General features: G+C 38.0%; 1 protein-coding gene and 1 long non-coding RNA gene across 2 annotated transcripts; one reads left to right on the forward strand and one right to left on the reverse strand.

Moving 5' to 3' along the window:
• Positions 1-211: 211 nt before the first annotated feature.
• LOC131848342 (trichohyalin) lies at positions 212-8,983 on the reverse strand. The gene is given in 12 exon segments (XM_059198159.1): positions 212-762; positions 1,575-1,673; positions 2,109-2,327; positions 2,733-2,909; positions 3,483-3,582; positions 4,428-4,571; positions 4,794-4,915; positions 5,346-5,516; positions 6,020-6,140; positions 6,255-6,455; positions 8,172-8,347; positions 8,969-8,983. Coding segments are annotated over 12 exon segments (1,617 nt in total). The 3' UTR covers positions 212-690.
• A 2,791-nt stretch (positions 8,984-11,774) lies between these two features.
• Positions 11,775-15,696, forward strand: LOC131848341 (uncharacterized). Its single transcript, XR_009357757.1, has 3 exons — positions 11,775-11,858; positions 13,714-13,850; positions 15,576-15,696. It is a non-coding gene; the product is annotated as an uncharacterized LOC131848341 (long non-coding RNA).
• The last annotated feature ends 3,159 nt before the right edge of the window (positions 15,697-18,855 follow it).

An 18,855-nucleotide genomic window follows, 5' to 3' on the forward strand; every position in this document is an offset into this window, starting at 1 on the left:
CTGACACTAGTTGCTGTATAATATTTTTTTTTATATAAAAAAAAGATATGTTTGTTTCAACGATTTATTAGTGACTCCGAAATCCCATGATTTATTTCATTCTTGTAATAAATAATAATTAATATATCATAATTAATATTTTGTCCACCAACTTTTGACATATTTAATTTAGAGACGACATCTTGAATGAATCTTTATTGTTCCTCTCACAGAAAATACAATTACATATACAATTATGTATAAAATGATAAAATAAATATATAATACAATAAATAAACAAACATCTTATACGATTTTTTTCCATTAACATTATTAACTGTTTATCTAATTTTGGAATTGTAAATAGAATAAGTTGGAAAGTTTTTCTTTATGTAAAAACCACCGTTGATTATAATCTACACTCAAAACGACCAAAGATTTGATAATATTAGTAAGTGCTAGTTTAATTTCGACTTTAATTATTGTATTGTTAAGAAATATCACCGAATTAGGACGTATTTCAAACATTTATTACTGTTTTCACAATAAATTTGATATCCACCATTGTTTCTAGTCACACGATAACGTAAAAATCACACTCGTGCCATAAACAAACGCTCTCTATGTTTAAAAGAATAGACATACACGTTCTAAAGTTGATATGAATAAAGATATTATTTTGTAAATGTTCTTGGTTTTATTTCATCACTGCTACTTGAGTTCGCAGCGACAGCTCTCGACCGGACATGGGACCGCAGTTATGGGCGGCAGATTAAGGTCATGCTGTTGAAATTACAAATGTTAGAAATTGGACGGTGAAGATTTCTAGTTTTTATTTAGAAAATTGTATAGATACAACAACATCATCGCAGCCCGGAAGACGTCCACTGCTGGACACAGGCCTCCTCCGTTTATTATATACATACAATCTTAAGAAATTACAATGTTAGAACCTGGACGCAGACTATTAAGGCTTTTTTTGGAAATTTATATACATATCTCCTCAATTAACACACAAATTGAAAACAAATAAACACTAAAAAATATACCACCATCTTGTCAATTCTTGAAATAATTTAAGTATTATCCAATAGCAAATTGGATACTGTATTATTTTTAATGAGTATATCTTATTCGGTTATTGATACCCTGGTACGAACAATAGAAGATAATTACATATAAAAAATGTGTAGGTGTAACAACGTTACTTTCGACTAAAACGACTACACAGAATAAACTTTCGAAGCAACACCATTCAAAGAGATATTTTTTTGTGTTACAAAATTAAGCAACATTTGCACTCTATATACTAAACAGCTGATAGTAATATTAAATACATACATACAAAATGACTCTACAGACAAGATATCAAAAAATACAAAGCATTGTATTGTTAGAGAATCGAACTCGCTCCCTACCAATGAGATAAGGCTGGTAAGGTTCTAAACTGCGCCCACCGGGGCCGTAAGTTACTAATATTATCTTATCTGTAATAGACTTCGTAACTACGAATTTACAGCTAATACAAAATTAAAATTACTATTCAGAGAATTCTTTTGTAGTATGAAAATATAAATTAAATCTGTAATAATTACTTGACCGTGCCTCCTCTGTAGTCCATTAGCCCGACCCTGCCTTTTGTAGTCATCGTTAGATTTTACCTCTTTCTTCTCGACCTGCTTAGAACGTCCACCCTGTTTACAAATAATTAATACGTGAATTTTTAATACATTATTATCCATTACCTCGTCCCCGCAGCGTTGCGTGACCCAAATGATAAGTACCTTTTCTATATTGTAATACGTTATTATAAAAAAAACTATTAATATATTATAAACAGGGAAAATTTTATTGTTTGCATTGAATAGACTCAGAAACTATTTTACTATTAGTTTCCTATATTGTCCCTCATGAAAATCGGCAACAGAATATTTTTAAAAAGTTAGCGATCCGACTGATTACCTTCATAATATTTTTTTCACTTGATGCGTTACTCGCAAAAATACCACTAGAGTCATATATTTAAACCCAAAATCTAATGGTTAAAACTCCGATTGTGATGTCATATATTATTGTAGTTTTCAAAGATTTTAAATTCGTAATAATATGAAGCTATCTTCAAACCGTACCTTTTCAATCTTTTGTAAACCATCCCTTTTGCCTTCAATCCTATCCGGTTGATCCTCTAGATCCAGTGCATCTAATCCATGGTCTGGAGGTGGCGGAGCTGGTGCGGTGTACGAAGGATCAGGCTTAGAGCCGTCCCGCGGAGCATACGACTTGAAGTGTTCCTGCAGAGACGCTGGTAGATCCGGCATTGGATATAGTCGATACAACTTGCAGTAACGCTGAATCACAAAACTTCATTTAGAATATGCTGAATACCAATATTTCAGATAAAATACGCTGAATAACAATACATAAGTTAGAATTTAACTACTCAGTACAGCACAGGTCCCAATAATGTACCCTGAGGTACAACAATTTAATTTAAAATTATATAAACTAAATCTATCTCAATAAATAACTGAACTATAATATTAATTTGTTTAGATTAATGTATGGCAAAAAATTTACTAACTTCAAATAATAAACTATACATACCACCTCCGAGGCAGTTGACCAAGTAGGCAGTCAAATTACTCCTCATTTCAGTTCGATAATAAGACCACTGAAGCCGCTTACCACTGAGGAGGCCATGGGAAATCATTCCCAATTTCAGTTACATAAATAAAATACGGTAGTGTACGAACATCGATGGTTCTGCGCAGCGGTCGATCGGGTCGCTGATGACGACGCGCTTCTTGTAGCAGATAGTCTGCATGCGTCAGCAGCTCGTTGTCTGCGTCACGAATTTTCTGCTCTGCGTCTGCCCCGTAGAACTGCCGCGTCTCTGCTAGAGACTTAGCTTCACGCTCGTTACGCTCACGCTGCGAATTTTTACAATAGAATTACCGTGGGGAAGGGTATTAAAAACAATAGAAATAGAAATAAACTTTATTAAAGAAAACTGAAGATAAGTACTTTAGAATATATATTTTATATGGCATATCTTTTTATATAATATATTCTCTTTTATAAGGCATATCTTTTTGATTCTACCACTCATTCGGAACGCAGACTAATCACAACAAGAACGAGCAAGAAACTTATGTGTTGCTCTTTATAATAATTATTTAATAAATTAACACAGTAACAAGTAGAAGGCATGCGGTTATCAACATAGATTGTTAGTAATGTGGACTGATGACACCATTGTTAGCAATGTACCATGTTAAGTTGACCTCCATGTTCTGGAAACCATCGTGAGAAGTTCCTAAAGGGCAGGTTTACGTTGGAGGAATTTGCCACGATCTGTGGACACCGCCCCGAGCCCAAAAATTCACTGAATTGGCGAAGGACCATTTGGCGAATGGACCTTACCTCATGTACATCTTATCATCCTCCACTGGTGCGCCGCCAGCGTCATCGAGGTCATCGAAATACCTAAACTTTCAACATACCCACAACTTGAGAATATCTTCCCTGTACACTTTTATTTTGCGGTCACGGTCTTGTTTGAACTTCTGTTGGAAGTCTTCGTACAGTTCCGCATTCTTGAACCTAAAACCATTTGATATTCAATTTTAATTACAATATTGTAGCAATTAAACGTCATACGATTGAAAAAAAATATTAAGACAAAATATTCACTTCTAAAATATTCAACATTGATTTTTTTAATTTCAATAGAAGTCAAAACATGTGAAAGGTGAATAAATAGATAGCTTTTGTAGAAAACAAAAGCATTTAACACTCTTTTATTTAACAGTGATTGTTACCAATACTCAATACCACCATTATTATTACCACTTACCATCAGGTGGGCAGTCAGTGTGTTTGTCAGTCCAATTACATAAAAAACTTATTAGCTGTCTGGTCGCTAGTTAAATAAATTAATAAAGCAAATAGCAGCTGTTCAAACAGATAAGAGATAAACACATTTCCTGTATTAATAAAACCACTTTAGTAAAATTTTTGCCCGAATGTAATATTATATTGTATTAGTTTTAATGTCACACTTGTTCACATAATTTCGTTCTACGTATAACAACGTAGGTCGAATTTAATGAGTCACCACTTTTTTCCAACTTATGGACATCATAGTTCACATCATCACAACACAACCATCATCAAGGTAGGGGCGTTATCCGTCAGCTATATCCTTCCGGTTGAAAACTTTTAAGATGATTTTAAGATGACCTGCTGTTCTGAGAGTGGGTTGAGGAGTAGCAGATGTCGGACAAAGATATAAAAAGAATTCAGTCATATCCTTCAGGTTCAGATTTCTATCAAATCATTAAGTTAGTTAAAGTTAAATCTATATATTGAAGATAAAAAACAGTCAGTAATAGGGTAAAAAAATTCATGATCTCACTCCAAAATTTAGATTTTTTGCCAAAGTGTACCTGTTCATAATCTCCCACTGTCGCATCGTGTTGAACTCGTGCAGCCGTTGTTCCTCGTCGCGTAGGTATTTTTTCCTGGTGTCTATCCTGTCTTGTTGGAATTGCGCCTTCTTACGTTCCTGAGCCTCGCGACGTGCCTCAGCTCTGTTCAAGGTAAAGCATTTCGTATTTAGTAACTTAACTTGTCACTTGTAGAGTGACTTGCTAGTACTTCTCAACTGAGGGAGCTAGCCGAACCGAGTAATTATGTAGTATTTAGTAACTTGTCACTTGTTGTCCGTACTTCTTAACTCTCTGGGAAAATGTGAAAAATGTATAAAAAACAAGTATTTTCGGTGCCGTAGGTATATTTAATAGAATTCTCACGCGGCCTCTTTCTCCTTGATAGCCTTCTCAAGGATAGCCTGTTCCTTAGCCTCGCGGGCTGCGTCACCCGTCTCCAACTTCTGACTGATCTGTTCCAGCACTCGTAGTTTCTCTTCCTTTAACTGTAAATTAGATTTGCGATGTTTATCACACAGAGTAGTGTAAAATATTTATTCTACTATATATATATAGGATAGTGAGGGTGCTAAAGAGACCTTTAGCACTGACCTGCATATAATGCTCACCCTTTTTTAGATTCCGCTGCCTAGGCCCATTAGGGACAAGAATTAAAGGATATTCTTAGGAGCGATGGTTTATTTCCTCAGGATAGGCCAGATGCTAAAGAGATCTGTAGCACTACGACCTGCAAAGATCTATTATACTCGCTTTATTTTAGAGTTCGCTGCCTAGACAAAAATTGAAAGATATTCTTAAAAGTGATGGTTTATCTCCTCAGGATAGAGTGTGTACCTTCCAAAGGAGATATTCCGTTAATGCTTGGCTTACAACCATATAGGATGTGTAGTGCCGTGTCGCGAATAGTCACAGTACCTCCCTCTCGGTCCTTTGTCGTTTGTCATTCACACGCGTTCGTTCTCGCTGCAGAACTTCCAGCAGCCGGTCGTCGAGTTGTCCGTGCGCTGCTCGCTCGCGTGCTCGCTGCTCGTTCTCCGCCCGCGAACGTTCCATGTCCCACCAGATGCGGGCCATCTCCTCGGCTTTCTGTTACATCCAATACATCAGAGTTTCATAATTCAGCTAGCTTAAGCACCAAAGTTTAAATATCTAATGCTCATAATTTTAGTCGTGAATAAATTATTAAAGATTTTGTATGAATGCCGCTCGTTGGGACTAGTCTTCTCTAATCGTTAGAGGTCATGATTTGTTTGTTCTTCAAATGTAATATATTACTTGAAAACATTTTGAAATATAGCAAAAATTTACATTTGTTCTTAATTACAAAATTTTAATTCTCAAACCACGAATTAAATAAAGGTTTTTAGTTTTGAGGTACAAAATTCGTTGGTTAAGTCAAGTTAATATAGAAAAGTCAAACATATACCTACCCTCTTAAGCTGCTTAACCACTCTTTCCGCGTTGGTTAATAAGAATACCAGCAAAGTTTCTTACCCATTCTTCTTGACTAATTAGATATTGTGAAAATGACGATAGAGTCAAAAAGGCGGGCATTCAAAAGTTTATTAGAATATTCAAATTTTACTCACGAAATTCTCTTCGAAATCCTTAAGATTAGCCATCTCCTGGTCGGCCCTCATGTTGTCTATCTTCTGCATGTTCAACTCAGTTTCGTATTCAATTCTATTCCGCTCTGCAATTTCGTGTGCCCTGTTGTATGACATTGCAAAGTTATTAAGGACTGTAAGAAGAAGTTACGTTGTACCTTGAGACTCCTTATGGCAACGCAAACAAAAATAATGATACACAATATAAATATCTTACTGCTCCAATATTTCCTTCTGGTGCTGCTTATTGGCGTCAAACCTACGCTTCTTCTTAAGTTCCATCAGCTCGTTCCACTCTTTCGCTTCTTTATTATATCCTCGTCATCCTTTCTTCTGTTCTGCCTCCATCCGTCGTTGTTCCGCATTAAACTTCAGCTGCTCTTGACGTTCCTTCTGGATGACTGTCTCGATGACTGCGCTACAATTTGTAAGTACCAAATATACTGCATATTCACACGAAATGGCTGGTCTTAAAATTGACTAGCAGTCACCCGCGACTTTGTCCGCATGGAATTGAAATAAATAAAATATCTGCGAGGGAAAGTCCCGACAAAATCAGTCCGGCTGTTTCAGAGATTAACAAGAACAAACAGACAGACAAATATGTTTTTTTTATTTATATAACGTGATGGAAAGAATTAGCTGAAAAGATAAAGCAAGAAACGAAGAAGTACTACAAAAGGTAAAAGAAAAAAGGCAGATATTGAATATAGTAGAAAATAGAGGAGGAAAAATGTTGGAACACTTGATACAGCGCGATGATTTTATGAAAATTACTGTTGAGGGAAAAATAGGAGGAAAGAGGGGGAGGGGAAAACCAAGGCATCAAGCAAATTAAAGACAAAATGGGAGTCACTTTTCATTTTATTGTTTGTGATATCCATGTGATAGTGAAGAAAATGACTACTCCGTTCTGTGGTGTTACACATTCCGTGGTTGACAATAAGCTTATTTGTCACTAGCTTTTGTCCGCGGCTTCGCTCGCGTTAATTTACTCCCATAAGGGTGGAATTTATCAAAATCCTTTCTTAGGGGATGCTACGTCATAGTAGCTTTATGCATTCAAAGTCTCAGTCCGATCGGTTTAAAATTGACAAAGTTTCATACAAACTTTCATCACCTATATTATCTCCTTAGGGATGGAATTTATCAAATTACTTTCTTAGCGGATGCCTACGTTATAACATCTACCTGCATGCCAAATTTCAGCCCGATCCGTCCAGTGGTTTGGGCTGTGCGTTGATAGATCACTATGTCAGTCAGTCACCTTTGAGTTATATATATTTAGATTTCCATGATGCGGTACATGCACAAAACAGAAAAGTAAGTTACTTCTCCTTTCTATGGGATCCTCTATAGATGTCGATTTCCACTTTCCATGGTAGACTATCAGACTGTTTCTCATTTCACATCATTACGTAGTATAAAACAAGTAAAGTACAGGAACATAGGGAAAAAAAATATAATGTAGAAACTTGACGTTCATAAGCGGCTAAAATGTCCTACATGAATAAATGATTTTTGAATTTTAATTTGAAAAAAAAGTCGCTGTCGCTGTCTGTCCGTCCCTATGTATGCTTAAATCTTTAAAACTACGCAACGGGTTTTGTTATTTTTATTTAATAGATAGAGAGAATTGCGACTTTGAAGTGGCAATGAGCAGGGCACATAGCTCGTAGGACAGATGGCCGTTGGGGCAGTAAAGTCCTCGAGTGGCGACCACGGACCGGACGACGCAGCGTGGGAAGGCCTCCAGCAAGGTGGACCGACGATCTGGTCAAGATCGCTGGAAGGCATTGGATGTGAGCAGCGCAGGACCGATCGTCGTGGAGATCTTTGGGGGAGGCCTATGTCCAGCAGTGGACGTCTTCCGGGCTGCGATGATGATGATGATGATGAGATAGAGTGATTCAAGAGGAAAGTTTATATATATATAATACATCGTCACCCGAGCGAAGCCGAACCCCATTCTGTGCCATTTCAGTTATTCGAAGCCTTCTCACGCACGCATCCATAAAGTTTATTTTTAGTAGGGTTTCAACGTACCTATCTTGCGATCAACGATTAGATCCAAAAACCCAATTAAAGGCCAGTAGAAGAAGAGTAGCTAGTTACATATAAAAAGATCATCTACCTGAGCAATAGTTTCGGCGCATCCTTATTCTTAAACACAGTGTCCCTAGCGTTGTACATGAGTCGCTGCTGTTCATCCTTCTTGCGCTTTATGTAGCGCTTGTAGAACTTGGTGTTCGCTTGCTCTGCAGCTTCAATCCGAGCGCAGCGTAACTCTTCATTGCGCTTGTTTACATTCTGTCAACAAAGTTGCAATATTTTTTATAGTATAGGAGACAAACGAGCTTACTGCTCACCTGGTGGTAAGTTGAAATCTAATATATCTGTATCAGTTAACTATATAGCACCCATAACACAAGGTTTAGCTAGCTTAACTTGGGTCTAGAATGCGCTGTGTGAATTATTTTGAGATTTTTTATTATTATTTAATAAAAGAATTTGAGAAAGCTTTTTTATAATATAGGCGACAAACGAGCTAGCAGCTCATTTGGTGATTGCGCATGAGCACCCGCAAAACCAGAGGAATTGCAAGTGCAGACTAAATAAGCTATTTTCTTGACGGTTTCAGTATAGTATCGGTTCGGATATATCATCACGTAATTATTATGTAACTATAGGTTTTGAAAATATGTTTTGGTTGAGAAGAGAAATTAAAGGCTACGCGGCAGGTTTCCGTTCAACAGTAATAATAAACTAAGTCTAAGCGAAGCAAAGCTTGCGTTATAGGTATATATCAGTTGTTAGATAAACAACTAATATATATATATATACTTTTTAATATACAATCGATTTGTTTACATAAAAATTTTAAATTAGTATAAAAAGTGAAGTTATGTGTATATATAGTAGATATAGAACCTTAGCTAAGTCCATTTTTGTAACTGTTTTTTTTTTGCACAATAAACTTATTATTATTATATATACTCTTTTTTTGTAAATAAGCATATACATAGATAACACCCAAACCGATGCTATATGCAAACCCAAATCATATTAGTGAATACAAATGTTTGTACCCTGCGTGGAATCGAACCCGCGACGATCGGAAGTAAATCGGTGTGCTAAAAGGGGGGAAGGGGATTGTTAGTAATGTGGATTGATAACCCCATTGCTAGCAATGTACCATGTCAGGTCGACCTCCACGCGGTTCCCCCTGGAAACCATCGTGTTTAATTTCTGGTGAATTTGCACGATGGGCTAACTGACCTGACCTCATGCTCATCCTATCATCCTCCACTGGTGCCCCGCCAGCGTAAACCGTTAGCGCAGGCGGGTGCACCATTCCATTATCAACCCTAAAAAAACCGCTATACTACCGTGGCCGTCAAATGAGTGTCTGTATGTATGTCAAATAACTTGCGGGCACCACTAGTTCAAATATGTTATTTCTACCATCTTAGGTACCTCAACGGAGTTGGGCCATGATTTAGTCATCTCCCTGGAGGTGGTGTCGAGGTATCTAACATACTCTCGCCGCCTGACAGTGTCTGGGTCCTCCCGATCCAGCTCGCTGCAGCGGGTGATGCGGCCCCACTCCTCTTTGCTTAGCGCTATAGGCATTGCTGTTAATGACAAAGATGAATGAGTGAATGAATGAAAAACTCTTTATTGTTCCTCTCACAGAAAGAAAATAACAATTACATACATTAATATAGTACATAAAAAAAAACAACAATAACATTATAGAAGTAACAATGGGCGGCCTTATCGCTAAATAGCGATTCCTTCTAGGCAACCTTATGCTACGTTTACACTCAGCCCGAGTGGGCAGGGAAGTGAGCAGCGCAAGAGTTTAAACACGATACTTCCCATGCTATTGGCGCTGCCACTCGCGCTGCCCGGCACTCCCTCGATTGTCTGTTTTCGTGCGGGATTCAAAGGACTGGCAGCGCGAGTGGCAGTGGAAGTGACTGAATGTAAACGTATCATTAGGATGGAGAGGGACTGTCCAGTCGGGCCATAACAATTATTTAAGTATTATTAAATAAATACAAATTACATATAATAATGATATGATTCTTTTAACCAAAATAATAAGTAAATAAGCTCTTTTGAATAGTCATACTTATTTTTTTAATGTATCGCTGATTCGGAACAAGATCATGCTAATGAATACAAATATTTGCACCGTGCGAGTAATAGAACACGGCAACATCGAAGTAATGTGTTGTGTTATACCTCTAAACTACCGATTTGTCATTAATTGATGAGGCATTATGGACACCATTACATCCTAGTACATATGTTCTATTTTGTTAATATTATTAATTATTACATTTATGCTCATTAAAGAATGAACATAAAACACTAAAAAAGTACGTAATACATTTGCGTGAAGGTAAACGGCAGGCGTTGTACTTTTTACATTAATATTAAACTCCTAAATATAATAGTTTTTGATATAAGTAAGAGATATTGTTCATATAATTTTACCGTGTCTGTCAAACAATAAATAATTATGAAAAATTGCTGTTTGATGTTATATTTCATAAATTCTATTATTAATATTTAATATTGTTAGCAAATAAAGGGTTTTCTAATAATAGTTGACACTGTTTTGCTTTTTTTCTTTCTTTATGATATTCACTGACATTGTTTACGTGTCCTTGTTATAATTCTATCCAACCTATGTTAATTATTAGAGCCTAAGCACCTAATTACCTGATTATTTAGGCTGTATAACTTACTATTTTTGCCTTTTATGCTGCTCTTGTTCTAAAGTAGATGGTAGTTTATGTTATAGGTACACAAAAGAATAATTTTGAAATCAGTAAATAAATAAGTATTTATGCTTTATAGCCTCTTAAAGATATTGCATTGCAAGCAGTGCATTGATCTGCATTGTTGTTGGCATGGAAACAAAATGCTTTCGATGTAGGCACCTATTTCATGTTCAAATAATAAAATAAAAAAGTTCTTGGCACAGAATCCCTAATGTGCTTGAAGACGTCTCATACTTGACATTATTCTATACTAGAGAGTTATTATGTTCGCATTATAATTAATTATTTAAGTACGATACAATTGAATTCATAATGAAAAATATTGAATAGAAATTCAATATATATTTTTTTAATAATTCTTTATTCATGACCACAGACACAAGAACTTCAATTAAACATTTTAATGCATATAAATAACATGAAAATTCAAACAAATTTACCAATAATCCACTACATAAGATTGCATCTTAAATATTCTAATGTTGTCATTATATACATGAACAATGTTCATAACTGTCAATGTCAAAATGTGAAGTGTCACATTGTATGTTTTTCACCAGTTTTGACGTCAGCCACGTTGGAAGTGCCAACTCGCTGTTTTTATGGTAAATATTGCATTTTTCTAATTAAAATGCTGTTTATTGAGTGTAAAAAAATAAAATTCAAAATTTCCTCTATCGTAAAGTTAATATACTCAAAACGGAACTCGACATAGTTTGCTAGTTGTACTCGTAAGAAAAGTGTGACATAATTTAAAAATACTTCGATTTAGTGAGTTTTTCTTGGTTACTAAACTTGTTACAGTGAAATAGTGGCTCTAAGATGAAGTTGAAAGAGTTGAAGAAAGCAGTGAACATTAGCTGGTCGCCAGCGGAACACTATCCCCATATTGTTGGCGGCCGGCTCAGCGGCACAGCAGGTTGATGTTTTCTTTAGTTCAATTCTTGTTTGGAGCTGTACTCCTTGAATCTGGACGATCCTGGACTTGATTTGGAACTGAAGTCCAGTTTACAGACACAAAACAAGTAAGTTGTTTGTTCTATTTAAGAATATTACATGTCATAGATGCTTGTACTTGCTTAGTTATTTTCTAAAACAATGAGAATAAATATAGTGATACACTTTGTGATATACATCTATTCCTGTTTTTGGACAGAAAATTATAGAAGTTTTAAATTTTAATATTAATCTAATACTATTTTTTTATCGTTTGTATATGTTATTTTAAAAGGCAGTTCTTAATGTTATTTTAATTACATACTAATTATTATTAACATTACTATTGTACCGTTTCTTATTTGATGATGCTGTAATAAAATATTACTTCCCAACTCACAGACTCTAGGTCTGTGAGTCTGGAATGTAGATAAACAAAACTAGTGTCCTATAATAGAAGTTTTGTAGATGATTTTACTTATTTTTATTCCATATAATGTCTTGAAGAATTATTTATTCTTAGCAGGATTTTTGAGGAATTAATTATAATGAAATGTACTTAATTTATCTGACTTTGCTTTGGTGGTCTAACAGCTTAATCATACTGCCTTACTTCCAAAGGGTACAAGTTTGATTCCTCACATGATACAAACTTGTATATACATGAGTATGTATTGTTTGTATTGGTCTGGATGTTTTCTGTGTATATTACATATTTACAAAAATAATGTATTTAAGTATTTAGAAAAAAAAGGTATTAAACAACAGATAGATAATCAGTTGTCAATACCAATAACACAAGCACTGCTTAACTTGTGATGAGATGGTGCTATGTGAATTGTTAATTAATGGTTTAGAGTGGATATATTGTAATTTGTGGTTTTCCAGAATATTTTATGCATTGTGTATAAGTAATTTACATTTTATGGTCTTTGTCCCCATCACAAGACTATTAAAATTGTTTAAGGAATTTATTTATCCAAATGGGACCATATAGAAATAAAAAAAATTTGAAAAATATACTTGAAATTATATGGAAAAATAAAACTTAAGTAAGTGAATTTGTTCCATGTCAGAAATTACTAAATGTTCCACACATTTAGACATCTCTGACCAATTAATCTATATATATGAAAATGTATTGCTGTTTGTTGGTCTCGCTAAAACTCGATAATGGCTCAACCGATTTGGCTAATTTTAGTCTTAAAATATTCATGGAAGTCCAGGGAAGGTTTAAATGGTGATAAAATATGAAGAAATTATATGTAAAATAGTAAAAAGAACAATTTTATTTTCCCATACAAACTGCTGATACCTATCAAACAGGGTGCGTTCAGAAATTTATTGCATAAACTTAAAAAACCTTTGACATATTTAATTTTAGGTGGAATGGAGTTCTCATGGTTAGCTAGTTATTTATAAATACATTAATTAAGGAAGGAATTATTAAGAATTAATATAACACTCTCAATGTACCACATTTTATACAATAATAATTCATTTAAATAAAAATGGAACTTAAAATATGGAAAATAAATATAAATAAATATTAAAATTAAATATTATAATCTTTTATTCATGTAGGACACTTTATGTATATTTACTTCTTAGCATTGTCAAATTTTTTACATTATAAGTTTTCCCCTACCAAACAGTTTAGTATAGAGATACAATTGAGAAGAACTGGCAAGAAACTCAATTGAATTACTTTTTTTTCAAAAGCCAGTTGTTTACAATATACATATAGGTGTCTATGTCTAACATTAAATGAAAATCCCGTGCATGAACAACTATTGCCATGCACACTCGTCATTCAAGTAATCATTTAGTGAGTTATTAGAGAGTCTAACTCTCTTTAAGGCTTTGCTTATATAATAATTATATTTTTGAAAAATATGTGTTATGTGGATGTGAAAGCTATAATAATAATAACTTATTTTCTAGATTCCAGAAGATTGTATGGTCCGGTGCAGGGGTCATAGTGGGGGGTTGTGATGGTGGTTTGCTCGAGTTCTACAATGCGGAGAAACTACTTAAAAATAGCAGTGATGCCTTACTCGGCAGTATCACAAAACACAATGGTGAGACATTTTCATTGTATTATATTTACCATATCTTATATATGCACCTCATATATACACATCTATATTAATATTATAAAACTGAAGAGTTTGTTTGTTTGTTTAATTTGTTTGAATTCGCTTATATATTCAGGAATCGGTACTGAACGTCGTTAGTTATTAATTGAAATTTTTAACATGAATGACTGATATAAGGCTCTGCATCATTTTATATTATTTTAGTATGTCAGAAAATAAAAATTTGTAGAAAAATAAATATATTGCATTATATAGTGCAAGTCTTGTCAGAAGAATCTAGCTGCTTCAGAGATTAGCAATAAAAATTCTAGCAGACAAATATATATATATTTTTTTTAATTAACCCTACACATATAAATAAATATAATCTTTATTGAAATAAAAACTTAATATAAGCACTATCCAAATGCAGATATAATAATATAATTTCATTAGCATTCATTTAAAAGCGGTAAATTACAAAAAGACATCAATTTTATTTACTTATACATATATATAAATGATAATTGGTTGCTGGTCAGTTAGTTTACTATTTTTGCACATTCTTCTCGTGATGAGTCTGCTTTAATAAATTTAAGTATTTTACAGATTGTTGCCATTATGTTTGTGAGGAGAAATAATAAATCATATTAAAAAAAAAAAGAATGAAAAAAAAAAAATATGACTATTTCAATTCAAAAGTATTTATGTAAAGTTTATTTGAATAAAGATGATTTCTATTTCTATTATGAATGTACAATAACTCATTCGGTTATCAATTGGTTGCTGGTTAGTTAGATTATTATTCTTGCATATTCTTCTTACAATGAGTCTGCGTTCATAATGAGTGATAGAATAAAAAAATATGACTTTAAATTCAAAAGTGTTTATATTAATTTCATTTGAATAAAGATGATTTCTATTTCTATTATGTATGACACAACTCATTCAGTTACCAGTTACTGATAACCCCTTATCTCCCCACATTGTACTATTTTTTTATGAATGTTTCTATAGTTTGTTTACTAGAAAAGATCAGTATCGTAATGACGAGCGTGCATGGCAATAGTTGTTCATGCACGGGATTTTCAATTAATTAGACATAGACTACCTATATAGAGAAATTGTAAATGAACTGGCTTTTAAAAAAATTCAATTGAGTTTCTAGCCAGTTCTTCTCAATTGGGTCTGGACTGAACTGGACAGTAGGGAAAAAATTGTAATATAAAAAAAAAATCATAAGCGGTTAAAATGTCCTACATGAATAAATGCTATTTGTATTTGAATATCTTATAATGCAAGAAACCTGAATAAGTATTTTTTAGCATTATAAAGTGGAGATTAGAAAATGCTGCTTTTATATGAGCTGATGGCCTCTGTGTTCTAGCGGTTTAGCACACTACCTTACTTTTCGATGGTTGCAGATTCGATTCCTCAAATAGTACAAACATTTTATATTCATGAGTTTGGTTCTTTGTATTGGTTTGTGTGTTTCCAATGTATATTATGTATGTATTTAAAAAAAATACGTTTTTATATCGGTTTTTTAGTACCCAGTAAGAGTTTTTTTAGAAATATTATGTACATATTTACAAAAAAACTGAATCTATGTGCTTCTGTCAGTTGTCTTCAAGTACTCATATCACAAGCTCTGCTTAGCTTTGAACTAGATGGCGTTGTGTGAATTGTCTTGATATATTATTATAGTTCTTGAATGTAATTTAACAGGCAATGTATCAGCACTGGATATCAATCCATACCAGAAGAACCTGCTCGCATCTGGAGCGTCTGAGAGTGAGATCTTTGTGTGGGACCTAAACCACATCAGTCAGCCAATGCCGCCGGGCAACAGAAGCTGTAGCCGTATGATCATGTGCAGGGGTCGCATGGAATCAACAGGTATGTTAATTTATTTATTCATTCATTCATTCACACACTCATTCACTAAATCATTCATTAATCCACATACTCACTCACTAACTCATTCATTAATCCACACACTCATTCACTAACTCATTCATTAATCCGCACACTCAATAATTAATTAATTTAAACCTCTTAATTTCTGAGTACGAAGCTAATTATTTATTCATAAATTGTTTCAAGATGCCTGACCAGCCTTCTCGAGGGAATCTAATGCTGTGCTAAACTGTTGTAAAGCACTCTATTGATGAGACTAACAAGTCATGGAAAACAAAAAAAAATCCATTAGAATTCAAATTTGTACTGAGGTTTTTTTATGTAATTATAATGGTGAACTATTTGACGGCCCACTTTATGTATATATAATTAACGGTCACTTCGCTTATGTACCAGATGTCTAGTGCCTATAACACTATACTTATCTTGAGATTTGATGGCGCTGTGTGAATTGTCCAGGGATACTCGTTCGAGTCGTATAATAATAACAATTATTATTGTAAACGGGATATGTACCGTGACAATATTATTCAAGAACAAATAGAAAAAGAGAATCACTTATTCAAATAAACTTACATCGAAGCGCTTTTGAATAATCGTCCTTTTTTTTTTAATCTACGGCTCATTCGAAAAGTCTTCAACACTAGAAGAACGAGCACGAAACTTACATGTAATTTTACATTTTTAAGTTGAAATGCGTGAATATCTCCCGATATTTTGACGCTGTTTCAAACCTAGTCGTATTGTTGTAAATACATCGTTTCTATAATGTCTATAGTAATGCATACTAATTGATTATTCATACATTTTAGGTTCAACACATTCTAGGTCTGACATTCACGACACGATGCGTCGTATGGGACTTACGGAAGAATGAACCAATCATGAAATTGAGGTATGTGTGTGTTTACTATATATCAATACTTGTATTATTACCTGACACAATTATTGTATGGAAGTTATTTTTTTTTAAGTAAAGGAAAGGTAGGTAGGTAATGAGTGAGGATGTTACAGTGACACCCAGTCCCGAAGCCGCTGGCGCACGTTGGCGTGGCACCCGTCCGTCGCCACGCAGCTCTGCATCGCCTCCGAGGACGACCACGCGCCCGTCATACAGCTCTGGGACTTGAGGTAATATACTCTACTACCTACTCATCTCATTCTACTCTATATATACTACCTGTACCTCATCTCACTTACCGTGCAATATTTTGCAACTTATATATGTAATGTAATATCGTTCGAGTTATACCGAAACTGTAAATTCATAAGTCGTTGGTTCAGATCCGGCTCGAAGGATCAATGTTCGTGTTGTACCGAAACTATAAAAGTTTCTGATAGGTGTTATTGATTAGATGATGCTGTGTGGGTTGTGTTTAGAAGTGTGATTGTGTGGGGGCAGGCTGGCGGCGTCCCCGCTGGCGACGCTGGAGGGGCACCACAAGGGCGTGCTGGCGCTGTCCTGGTGCCGCCAGGACCCCGCGCTGCTGCTGTCCGCCGCCAAGGACGGCCGCCTGCTGCTCTGGGACCCCAACGACACGCAAGCCGTGAGATACCTCGTTCATTCATATACCACGCTCTTACATTTGTGATTTGCCAACAGAAGAACAGAAATAGATTTTAAATTGCTGTTTAAAGTCTATTTCTGTTGGTTTCGTTCCATAATACAACTTTTAACCCTATTAGAAGTCTTGACTTCTGGCTCGCAGACTATAAAGTTAGCGGATTGTTGTAATGTTGATGGTGTAAGTAAACTTGTGGTGCAGGGCGGCGCGCAGCCGGACGGAGTGTGGGCAGCAGCAGCAGTGGGCGCTGGAGGCGGCCTGGAGCCACGCTCGCCCGCACTGCTGGCCGCCGGCGGGGCTGACCTCACCGTGCTGGAGCTGCTGGGCGGACGGGCACCCGCCACGGTCGGTACCTTCCTGTGTCGTACGTACGGAGGCTCGGTAGATGTTTACGTCACTCGTTGCAATTGGAGAGCGATCTTTTCAGTTGCAACTAGTGACGCAAATATTTTAAGACTCTTTGTGACGTGAGTGTTTTGTTTGTACAGAGTAGCGCGGCACAGAGCAGCATCCTAGAGTCATTCGGCGGCGCGCAGTTGGGCTCGCTGCCGGCGCTGGCCGCCGCGCCCCCCGCCCGCGCCGCGCTGCCCCCGCGCGCGCCCGCCTGGCTGCGGCGGCCGGTCGCGGCGCGCTTCGCGGTGAGTACCCCCCCCCCCCCCCCCCGCCCCCGCCGCGCCCCCCCGCCCGCGCCGCGCCGCCCCCGCGCGCGCCCGCCTGGCTGCGGCGGCCGGTCGCGGCGCGCTTCGCGGTGAGTACCCCCGCCCCCCGCCCCCCGCCGCCGCCGCCGGCCGCTCCGCGCTGCCCCCGCGCGCGCCCGCCTGGCTGCGGCGGCCGGTCGCGGCGCGCTTCGCGGTGAGTACCCCCGCCCCCCGCCCCCCGCCGCGCCCCCCGCCCCCGCGCGCGCCCGCCTGGCTGCGGCGGCCGGTCGCGGCGCGCTTCGCGGTGAGTACCCCCGCCCCCCGCCCCCCGCCGCGCCCCCCGCCCGCGCCGCGCTGCCCCCGCGCGCGTCCGCCTGGCTGCGGCGGCCGGTCGCGGCGCGCTTCGCGGTGAGTACCCCCGCCCCCCGCCCCCCGCCCCCCGCCGCGCCCCCCGCCCGCGCCGCGCTGCCCCCGCGCGCGCCCGCCTGGCTGCGGCGGCCGGTCGCGGCGCGCTTCGCGGTGAGTACCCCCCGCCCCCCGCCCCCCGCCCCCGCCCCGCCCCCGCCCGCGCCGTTGCCCCGCGCGCGCCCGCCTGGCTGCGGCGGCCGGTCGCGGCGCGCTTCGCGGTGAGTACCCCCCGCCCCCCGCCCCCCGCCCCCCGCCGCGCCCCCCGCCCGCGCCGCGCTGCCCCCGCTCGGGTCCGCCTTGCTGAGGCGGCCGGTCTCCGCGGGCTTCGCGGTGAGTACCCCCGCCCCCCGCCGCGCCCCCCGCCCGCGCCGCGCTGCCCCCGCGCGCGCCCGCCTGGCTGCGGCGGCCGGTCGCGGCGCGCTTCGCGGTGAGTACCATGCCTCGGTGGAGCATGCCTCGATGTGTCCGCTGCGACTG

The sequence above is a fragment of the Achroia grisella genome, unplaced genomic scaffold (genome assembly GCF_030625045.1).
Source record: "Achroia grisella isolate CSIRO2021 unplaced genomic scaffold, CSIRO_AGI_Agris_v1 utg5499, whole genome shotgun sequence".
NCBI classification, from domain to species: Eukaryota; Metazoa; Arthropoda; class Insecta; order Lepidoptera; family Pyralidae; genus Achroia; species Achroia grisella.